Source organism: Juglans microcarpa x Juglans regia, chromosome 7S (assembly GCF_004785595.1).
Source record: "Juglans microcarpa x Juglans regia isolate MS1-56 chromosome 7S, Jm3101_v1.0, whole genome shotgun sequence".
Lineage (NCBI taxonomy): Eukaryota > Viridiplantae > Streptophyta > Magnoliopsida > Fagales > Juglandaceae > Juglans > Juglans microcarpa x Juglans regia.
In genome coordinates, this window is record NC_054607.1 from 15,572,402 (window position 1) to 15,584,439 (window position 12,038).

The window sequence follows — 12,038 nt, forward strand, 5'->3', positions numbered from 1 at the left end:
GTTCCGACCTTCCGCGCACTACGTTTGATCACTCTCCTATGGTTATTAGATTTAAGATGGATCCTTTCTCTTATGGCCCCTCGCCTTTTCAGTTTTAACAAATGTGGGTGGATCATCCGCAGTCTTAATGTGTGTTCACCAAGCGTGGTCTGTGTCTGTTGTTGGTCATAGTCTCACTAAATTGGCAGTCAAGTTGAAGAATACTAAGGTGGCTTTGCGGGAATGAAATAAACATATTTTCAGCCGTACCACCATGCATATTAACTCTCTTGAAAGTCACGTTGAAGAGCTTGAAAATAAGCTACATCAAAGCTGGGATGAAGCAACGGAAAGGGACCTTCTTGTCTCGTCTTCGGAACTAGATACTTGGCTTCGCAGTGAAGATACAAGATTGGCTCAACTTTCTAAGTTAAAATGGCACGTGGAAGGTGATCGGAATACGAATTTTTTCCATGCTTGCCTTGCCAATAAGCGACATACAAGAGTGGTGGAAATGAGGAGTTCGAATGGGATGGTCTTCAATTCGCCGGAGAGTCTTCATCAAGGGGCAGTGGATTTCTTTTCTACTTTTCTACAAGGCATGCCAACCAGATTGTTACCTGACTTGTCGACTCTTATTTCACCTGTTATTTCAAACTCTGATAATTCTAGGATTTGCTCAGTTCCTACTGTGAATGAAGTTTTCTCAGCTCTTTCTTCTATCCCATCTAATAGTGACCCGAGACCTAATGGATTTGGTTTGAGTTTTTTCAAAAGTTGTTGGGAGGTTGTGAAAAAGGATGTCTTGGAAGCCATGTCTGAATTTTTTGTGTCTAAACAACTTCCAAGATTTTTTACAGCTTCTTTTCTTGTCTTAATCCCAAAGGTTGATAATCCTTCTGGATTTGATAAGTTCAGGCCTATCAGTCTTTGTTCGGTTTTTATAAAATATGCTCCAAGATCATTGTTAATCGCTTGACAGGTCTCCTCCCATGAATGATATCGTGGGAACAAGGCGCTTTCATCTCGGGAAGAAGTATCTGCGAGAATATTAGTATTACGCAGGAAATGGTTCATTCCATTAATAAGAAGACCCATAGTGGTAATATCATGATTAAGCTGGATATGGCTAAGGTTTATGATCGAGTGGACTGGTCTTTTCTTATGGAGGTTCTTCGCTATTTTGGCTTCTCTCCTAATTTTTATGATCTTATCAAAACCTGTATTTTGACTCCTTGGTATTCTATTATGATGAATGGCACTATTAAAGGGTTTTTTCAAGGGGGCCATGGTTTGCGTTAGGGTGACCTCCTCTCCACCTATCTATTTATTATTCTACAATAAGTTCTCTCTCTACTCATCAAGCAAAGTGTGGAGGCTCAAAAATTTGGTCAATTCTAGCAGGCCCGAGGTACGCCTATAATTTCTCATCTTATGTATGTTGATGATGTGGTGCTTTTTTCTAATGGTAGCTCTAAAGCCATCCGGGAGATTTTAGCTGTGCTTTATAAATTGAAAGTTGGTCGTAAGAGCGTATTATTAAGAATGACTGGATTTTCAGACGGATCTTTCCCCTTCAAATATCTTGGCGTGCCTATTATGTTGGGTCGACTCAAACAAGTGTATTTGGAATATATGGTGTCTAAAGTTCAAAAGAAAATATCAGGTTGGAAAATGAAAATTCTTTCGATAGGTGGCAGACTTATTTTATTGCGGCATGTTCTTTCTAGTATGGCCCTCCATCTCTTTGCACTTCTATAGGTCCTTCAATCTACTATCAAAACTCTCCATCGTATGATGAGCACTTTTTTCTGGGGGCAGGTAAATGGTAAGGGTAAGAAAAAATGGGTTGCCTGGAATTCTATCTGCCATCCTGTGGAGGAAGGTGGCTTAGCACTAAGGAATCTTGACGATATGCAACAAGCCCTTCACACTTGTTTTGCTTGGAATCTCATTTAAGGTAATTCTTCATGGGCCAATATTTTTAAGAGTAAGTATGTGGGTGCCAAGCCCTGGACTCTGGTTGATCCAACTAAGGGTACTAGGTTTTGAAAAATGATTGCTAAAACTCTTCCTTTGGTCTTGGACAACATTAAGTGGCATCTAAAAGAAGGAATGTTTTTTTTCTGGTATGATAAATGGCCAGAAATAGGTCCTTTAGCTAATGATATGCCTATTGTGGGTAATCCTCTCCTTAAAGTTAAGGACTGTAAATTATCTAATAGTTGGGACGTGGATTTTATTCTCCAGCTAGTGGGCCCAGATAATCTGAATGGTATTTTAGAGGATATTTGTAAATCTGTCCTAAGATAATAACTTATCCCCGAAAGATAGAGTTCCCTGCCAGAGCTATTGGGAGTTCTCTTGTGAGTTCCCCGCCATCCCGAAACTAGGTTTGGACGTGCTGATATGGACAAAAAATGATAACGGTCTGTTTTCTACCAAATCGGCTTGGAATTTTGTTCGTATTAGGGGGTGGCACTCTTGAAGGACACTCTTGGATGTGGCATAAAAGTCTTCCTCTTAAGTTGTCCATTAAAATGTGGAAAGCTTGGTATATGGCCCTGAGCGTGGATCATCATCTTCGTCGTATTGGCATTCTTATTACTTCTCGTTGTGATTGCTGTGCTAACGGTCATTGTGAAGACCAGAATCATGTCTTGTTTGCAGGTGAAATTACTAGCACTGTTTGGCATCATTTTGGGGCTAGTCTTGGTATTCTGAACGGCCGTAATTGGAAAGACACGGTGTAGACTTGGTTTCGCCGTGCGAAACTATCATCTCAAATTGGCATTATTGTGGGTTTTCTTCTGGTGGTTATTACTTGGAGACTCTCGCGGAGGCGTTGTTTGACGCGTATGGAGGGACGCTTTGAAATTGCCTCTGACATCATTCATTTTGTCCGTCGGTGGATTAGTCTTATTTGTCATGATATGCATGCTAGTTCTCACATTTCTGGTTTTGATTGGCCCGTTTGGAGTTGCAAAGCTATTAATTGGCAACGGCCTTCGGCGGGTTGGGTTAAACTGAACACAGATGGTAGTAGTTTGGGTAACTAGGGGGCCTCTGGCGTAGGTGGGATTATTAGAAATGCTCATGGTAAGTTAATTCATGCTTTTTCTGCGTTCAATGGTACAAGTTCTAAGAATCAGGTAGAGCTTTTAGCTCTCCTTCATGGGCTCCAGGTTTGTAAATCCCTATCCCTCAATTATGTGAAAATTAAACTTGATTCTATGACTATTATTTCTTGGTGAAGGAGTAAAAGATGTGGGGCCTGGTATCTGGAGGACTTTTGGGAAGAAGTTATTGACATTATGAGTTCCATGACTTGTTCAATTCACCATGTTTTTCGAGAGGGAAATAAAGTTGCAGATTGGTTAGCCAAGCATGAGGCTTCTATTAGTGATTCAGTTTTTTTCCACTTGATGGAGACTCCCTGAGCTTTGCGTGGCCTTATTCGCATGGACTACTCCGGAATGCCTTCGCTTCATATTATTTAGTCTCATTTTGTCTTTTGCTTGAGGTTTTGTTGTTCTTGTTTTTATTTCTTCTGATTTAGTTTTCTTTTGGCATGCTGGGTTTAGTTTGTACCCCAGATGCTTGATTTGTAACCACGGTTTTCCTCCGCTATAAGTGAGGGTTATTAATAAAATTGAAGAGGGGTCACTATTGGACATGTGACCCTAACTCTTTATTAAAAAAATCACTGATTAAAGTTGAAAAAAACTGGTAGCAAATGGTAAAAAAATAGCATTCATACGTACTGTGAAAAATGGAACAGCATATTGCTAAAGGAAAATCATTCTCCCCAATTTATGCTTGCATGGCTTTTCTTTCCTAGGCAATATTTAGTACTCATCCGAGTCCCAAAAGCATTATATATAGAAACATAAAAACCTGGACCTAGTCCGAATCATACAAAAAATTACAAAATGAATTCCATAATCAACCATCAGTAATAAAATTGGCTTTGTATTGTTAATGCAGCTACCATATTATACAACACCAATACAAATCCGATACGAAACTCACAGTTCAGCTATATTGACTACCAGTATCATATTTCTGGTGGACCTTCTACAAATATAATACAAAACCATACATAGGATAATATTCGAGAAACATTGTTCTCCATCTACATCATGGTGCTCATATCACCAATGTACAAAATCAAATATAATATTGCACATATTGTAGTGTCTCACAAGATCTGCGTTTGAAGGCTTTTACAGTATCTACTCCACTATATTGGTTCTTCTTCATTCCTTTGGGCTTGGATTAATGGATGGATAATTGTAGCAGGTTGGGTGAAGTCCGTGAATCATCGCATGTATCAAGCAACAACAATGGGGTTAGACAATAGGCGATAAAGTTATAGGAATTTCACAACCAACTAAACAAAGCATTTATAGATGCAGTCAACATCCAATTCAGTTACTCATATTGAAAGTGCTTCCCAAAATTCATCAATACACAATACTTTCAAATTATACAAAGCTTCCCATTACATCAAATCAATCAAACTACACACCTTGTCTCCTACCTTTTTTTTATCACCTAATAAGATACATAGAATCCATAAAATTTACCTTATTGGCCTTACAAACTCCATCCAATTCCACACATTTAATATATATAGACCTGTACATCCACAATTTAGCAACCAACACAATCACCATGCTTTTCTTTGAATCACTACAACTCCATCGTTTAAGCCCAACACTTCAATACAATCCATCTCAATCCAAACAGAAACACATTCACAACAACATCTCAATACAATGAATTAGGAAGCATAATCCTAAAACCAAATATAAGCCCAGCATAGACACATAGTATGAATCATTTATCACTTAAGCCCAACCTAAATCTAAAATGCAACGACACTGATTTGAACACAATCTGTCAAGACACTTGAACCAACAAATAATTTGTCTTTCTAGCTTTATAGACACACCAACAACAATCCCCACACAATCTATCAAAACACAACACCATACACATTCGAACTTACCCCTCAATCACAAAAAAAAAAAAAAAAACATTAGTAGCTTTTAGAAAAATCATACAAAACCATCATATCTCCAATCCTTCTAATGTAGCCTCTACTGCCCTTTATGACAAGATATCTATCGTCTCCTTTTTTGATACCATCATTTATTGCTATATGTGGCGCCCTCAGCCCCCGATTGGGATTGGACGGTGGCTGAAACGCTAGGACATGTAACACAAGGCTACATACCCCTCGTACATGATAGATAATATGCTATGCACCTAAGTACACTAGCAGTATGCAATATCGTAGCAGCGAAAAATAATAAGCAATTGCAATGTACATGGTACCAAACTAATAAAACATTAACACTTTGTCCATGACCATAAAACTGTATTAGAAGATAAAATATCCCAAAATATCATGTAATAAAATTTAATCTCCCAAACACGGGGCCTCCTCAAAATATTGTTTCTCAAAAGGTCTAAACCACAAGTTCTTTCACAAAACAACTAAATTCCCTTTTTCTTCATTTAGGGTTTGGGTTTCACATGCTTCTCTATAGTCGTCCCGTTTGTTACACCGTCTGAACTCTGCAATGAACTTCAATATTCTAGAGATCTCCCGATCAATAGCCTCATGCCGCTCCAGGATGGAGGGCTCAGGCCAACTAGTGGCCATCATAGGCAAAATCCTCTCCGGAGGAGGAGATGCCGTTCTCTTCCTCTTCATCATAGGTATCGTCTTCTATTCCTGTAACAACTTCTACCATTCCTGTTGGGAAATGGTAGTGTAAACTACCACAATGAGATTTCAAGAAATCTTAGCAAGTAATCACACAACATACAATAGTTAACGTAAGCATACAAGGGGTACATCATGAAATGCTTGCATGGACATGTACTTGACTTAAACAAAAACTTGACATATGCATTTGACCATTTTCAAAAGACTTGTAATAGAGATTGGCATTTTTAGAAAACTTCTCTAACTTTCTTTTTCGTGTTGATTCTTAATCAGAACTTTTCTTATCATAACATATCACATGATTTGCGTCGAGTGATCCTTATCATATGAGCTTTTATTCTTGTTCATAGGGTGGACACAACACGGCTTCCCTCCTTGCACCGTGTGTTCCTGCTAGTTACCGCACCATCAACGATCCGTACACTGTGATGAATACGTCATAAACAGATAATCATATGAACTCGACCTTACTTCGTCGAATTACATGCCTTATGCACCCACTAACGTTAGGTGGATGGGAGACATAATGATTTTTCTGCATTGTATGCATCTCATATTTATCATTAATTATGCCTATCTTATCTCTGTGCAAATTGGTTGTTTAACTTACTGGGATTTCAAGTAAATCTCACCTTTATGGACCCATTATGATTCCCTCTCGAATGATAGAAGTTGTGTCAGGACCGGAAAAGGATGAACAGGACGGACCGCTGGGTATAGATGATTGAAAAGAAGCCAGACCTTGAGCGAAGACTAGATATAATTTGATACTCATAAGCACTCTTCATACTTTAGAGCGTATGAAAGAGTTGATCTAACCATGGAACTTGGATTAAGCATTTTATATTAAAGAAATCATATCCTTATGTTTGGTCTTATGGTTATTAATATTAATGTGATATTTGGTTCATTTTGGCATAAATTTTTATAAGTCACCCTATTTTTCGTTGCCATTATTGCATATTGCTAGTTGCATACTAGGATGCATTGCATATTAATTGTCATGAACCAGGGAGGGGGGGAGGAGTATGTAACCTTGTCTTGCACGTCTTAACACTCCAAGTTTAAGTTACAGCCCAAGTGGGGGTTTGGGGGCATCACATTTGATTGGTGAAAGTGGGGTTGGATGATACAAAGGTCATGGTGGTGACAGCTTTGATATTTGTGTGAAACTTTGAAAGTCTTGCGAAGTTTTTGGTGAAATCCTAGGTAGGTCTTGCTATGGTGAAGTGTTAACATATTAATATGCAAGTTAGGTTTGGATTCATAGCATGTTAATAATTTTATAAAAGAGTATTGCATGATTTTGAAGTGTTAGAAGATGGATGACTCAAAATAGTTTGTGTTTTGGTAAAGTTTTTTTTTTTCTTGTTATAGAACTTGATCTAATAGCTTTGATCTTAATGTATGTTTTTCTTGAGTATTTTATCTATGTGTTAATAGTTTACTTTTGGAGAATATTGGTTTAGATCTTTGATGGAATGTTGTTATACATGCAAAAGCTTGTTTAAAACTCAATCTAGAGGCTCTCAGATATGAGTTGTTGTTTGGATGAAATGTTTCCCAAGTCATGCTAGTTTTAATGGTTATATGCGAGGTATGTGGTTATATTATTTGAAGATTTATTTTATAAAAATCAAGGATCTAGTGATTTTGTTTCGAATCCAAAGCATGCTATACACGGTTTTGAGGTTTTCATGTAGACCAATTGTGTAGGTTGTATTTATGTGGTTTTGGTTGCTTAATCAAGCATGCTATCACTTAAGTTTGAATGACGAACATGTTAGGAGATTATTTATGGACTTTTGAGATATTGGAGTTGATTTAGAAAGTTTTAGACCAAGAACATCAAGGGTTAGTTCTATTTGACCTAAACTTGGTGTTTTGGTATTTTTGTAGGTTAATTACACTTTGCCCTCTTGAATTTTCACTCCATTCACAATATGCCCCCTAAACTAAAACTTGCAACAAAGTGTACCCTCTTACTTTCAAAACATACAAATTCCCCCATTCTGTCTATTCCCATCATGAAATGTAATGGAAATATAGAACATCTGCTTCTCACGTGCCTAACTACCATTACAAAGACAAAATAACCCTTGATTTCATCGACTTCATGGTCCTTGTGCTCCTCATTGTAGTCAAAATCCCTCAATATCTACCGTACTTCGCATCTAGGCATCTCATTGAGGAGTAGAACAGGGGCTTCGCATCCATTTGCTGAAGATTGGTGTTCAAACTCATTTCTTTCCCAGGTGAAAGAACTATAGCATAAGGAAGTGATGCCAATATTCCAATACATTTGTTGAAGATTGGTGTTTGACTAACACGTATATTTCAGCAGGTTGTGAAAGATGTCAAATGGTTCATTTAGCACAAGTTGGGGTGGTAAAACACCATCGGATGGCCCATTTTGCCGTTGCAATCAACAAGCACGTCTAAGAGTATCAACTACAGATGATAACTACAAAAACAAGTTTTGGAGATGCCATATTGGACTCCTGGTTGTCAACATGGGGGTGGAGACAAGTGTTGTACATTTTTTGATTGGGTAGATGATAAATTTTGTTCCACGTGTGCAGATGTCGTTGGCTAGATACGAGATAGACTCCGGATACGGAGTCTTGAGCTGAAGATTGAGAAGTCAGAATTGGAGGCTAATTTGGTGATGGAGAGGGAGTGCAGGGAGCATATCCAAGCATTGTTGTATAAGGAGAAGGAAAAATCTAAAGACTTGCGCAAGAAATATAATAACTACATATGGTGTGGCGTTACTATAATTGTTCTGGTTGTTGCCGTTATCTGCATGAAAATTTCCCATGATGGTGATGAAGGTTGCAAGAACTTGAAGATAGCATGAGATTGGTTAATGTAATTTTCTAGATGTGTATTGACTGTTGTTGTTGTTTTGCACTTGATTGTTCTATTGGATATCACTTGTTCTGCTGACTTTGTTTGTTGTATGTAATTTGGACTTGTATTGAATTTGGTGGCAAGAGTAGGTTGTTCCCTATCCAAAATGTCTCAGTACAATGATGTGAAATGGTGGTAATACATATCAAAATCCCTCAATTGGAATGTCACCATAACACCATAAAACTAAAAAAAGCATAACTATTGGGGTACATGCAACAAAAGTAGTATTAGTCCCTTTCCTAATTCCTAATGTAGTCTATTTCATTTTCTGTGTACAACAATAGTCAATATTGCCAGTGGGGTCTCTTCCGCTTCCCCTTTTGATTTTGGTTCATCCTCTTCACATTTGAAGATGACTCTACACCCTTCCCTTTCTGCACTGATGCATTAGCCTTGGCAGGAGGCAATTGGGTGTTGGGTGGCAGTTCACCAACTCTGAATTTCACCCTTCCCCTTCCAAGATTGCCCTAAGAACACAGTCTTCCTTTTGCTAGATTGCTTGTATAAACTTCTAAGTTCACCAACACATGTGACCGTGTACTAGTCTGTGAGTGGTGCCCCTCAAGTCTTGCAGACCGCCTCTTGGGTGCTAGTTTGGCTATCAACTTTGGCACACAACCAACACTGGCTTGCAGTTGATTAGTTTGGACTACTGGACTTGTTTGGCCTACTGCCTGCGAAGGCTCTGGCAGGGGAGTCTGCACTGTAGGACTTGTTTGGCTTGCTGCCTGCGAAGGTGACGACAGTGGAGTGTGCTCAATTTGCCTAGATTGGGTTGTTGGCTGTGAAGGCTTTGACAGTGGTGATTGTGAAATGACCTAATATCACATTTAAATGTAAATGAATGGAATCAAGATTCTCTACATATATGTACATTAATACCATTTTGTAAATAAGGAAGACTTAGCCACTAACTAATTCATCTAGAAATGAAGCAGCTTGAAATTTTGCTGCAAAAGTAAAGAAGGGTGTGCCTGTGTTCTGACGCAGACATCTTCTTCTATTGTGACCAGCTTCCTTATACCTTGAACATGTCATAGTCACACTAGTTTTCCTCAATCTATTTGCTCCTTGTTGATCGTTCTCATTTCTTCTTAGATGTTTCTTTGGCTTCCCAGGTTGTTTCCTAATGTCAGGAGTAGTGAGCTTCTCGTATGTGGTAGTGAGTCACTGATCCTCACTAGGCATACAGTAAATTAAAGACTCATATGTTACCCTCCACATATTCACACTGTAGTAATGGTGCACATATTGCTTGGGGTCTTGGTCTGAATACGCAATACATGTGTATGCATGAAGGCATGGAATACCTATCATGTCTCATCTCAAACATGAGTTGGTCCTCTTGCTCAAATCAACCACATATTGCATACCAGCATTGTTAACCTCAAACTGACCACCTCCTGCATAGGTTGGAGTACAATAGGTGGACAAATCATGCACATGTTGAAGCTTCTCAACTATCTGAGGTGTTATTTTGTTCTCCCATTTACCAATTCCTTCTCTTTTCAACTGATATTGCCTCATTAGTTTCTTCCATATAGTCTCCACCATAGTCACAATTGGCTTATCTCATGCTTGCAGAATATACGCGTTGAAACATTCACTAAGATTATTTACTACTAGGTCAGACTTACAATATGTGTTAAACCAAGGTCTAGACCATTGTGATGGGTGTATGACCTTCAAGTAGTCATATGCAAGCTCACTAAGGGCTTTCAATTCCTTTATAGCTCTCTCAAAGTCCCTTTGGTGTATGTTGAGGCTGCCTGCCACAATTTCTCCTTCAGTGCCATAGCCTTGTGTCCAGCATCTGAGGGAGATTGTTATGGCTGTTTATCATCAAGTGCCACTTCACCATAAACACCAATGAACACTGGTTGTGCAGACCTCGACCTCGACCTCGACCTTGATGTTCACACTGTGCTGACATCAATGTCATACAACTCATCCTCACTACTCAACACTACTTTCCAAAATGGATCGTTAAGTCCAAAGTGACGTGCTTCTGCTTCCTCTTCATCCTCGCTCACATTCTCCTCGATGTGATGATCATCCAAATTAGACTGGTGCACTGTAGTTCTTGAATGAGACACAAGATACAAATTAATTACTTGTTGACCCTCATATGCAGCCACCATAGACAACACATCATAGACAGCACACCATGGTCAATGTAAGCAAGTGAAGATCATTATGCATCCCCAAGCCAGGCTATCTATAGTAGACTAGGTCACCTTAAATGTAACCATACTTGGTCACAATCGTCTGTATCTCAAGCAAGGACAACTTATCCTCATAATAAGGTTCATGATACACATCAGTCTTACCCCGAACATATTCTCCATTGTGCTACCTATCAATTTCCCCACCATGATGGACTTCAAAAAGCAATTTCTCGTAGCCATCCTATAAAATATTGTCAATTAAATTAGTATTGGTGCAAACAGATAAAATTAAAAGTAGTCAAACCAAGCAGTAAACATAAAGTAAACAAAGGGATCCATTGGACCAAACAGATAAATTTGTCCCTTTTCCTATGCAAGGGACCACCTCTATCACAACCTGACAACAACATACAATAACACCTAAGATAGTTGTTCTCAAACTGAGACCACTAAAAGCCACTCAGCCACACATCCAGCATACAACATTGGACTCACCCACGTGCAACATTGGACATAGAGATCCTCAAAACCTAAACATTGGACACAGACATCACCAAAAAAGCAACGTTGAAAACAAACATCATCAAAACCGAAACTTTGGACATAGACATCCTTAAAACCGAAACATTTGCCATGCAAAATTCATGTATAATGAATTGAACATATGTCAATGCACAAATATTGAAGATGCACATAGATGGAATAATAAATAAGCCCGTAAAGAAGACAGAGATAAATTCGAGATTGACTCAACTCTAGAATACCCACTGCGCGAATAAGATAGAGATAAATTCGATGAAGACTGCCCAAAATGTTTGAAGCCACTCAGATTGGTGCATCTACCACGAAAAACCAATTCCCCAAGAGATTGGGGTCGATGAAGTCAAGGGTCTGGAGAGAAAAAAAGGAGTTAGGGTTTTCGAATTTGGTCTCGATGAAGTCAGGGTTGATTTTGTCTTTGTAGTGGTAGTTAGGCACATGAGAAGTAAGTGTTCGATTTTTCGGTTACATTTCACTCTGGGAATAGATGGAAGGAGGGAATTGGTACGTTTTGAAAGTAAGAGGGTCCACTTTATTGCAATTTTTAGTTCAGGGGGCACATTGTGAATTGAGTAAAAGTTCTAGAGGACAAAGTGTAATTAACCATATTTTTGTTGATGTGATGAGTTAAAGACTTTTACTAAATATATATGTTGATTTTTTAGCATGATTTTGGAACTAATGATGTGATTTTT

General features: G+C 38.6%; 1 protein-coding gene across 1 annotated transcript; it reads left to right on the top strand.

Annotated features, from left to right (window-relative positions):
* Positions 1 to 253: 253 nt before the first annotated feature.
* Positions 254 to 958, top strand: LOC121240856. Its single transcript, XM_041138383.1, has one exon. It carries the CDS (start codon positions 254 to 256, stop codon positions 956 to 958), a length of 705 nt encoding a protein of 234 aa, XP_040994317.1.
* The last annotated feature ends 11,080 nt before the right edge of the window (positions 959 to 12,038 follow it).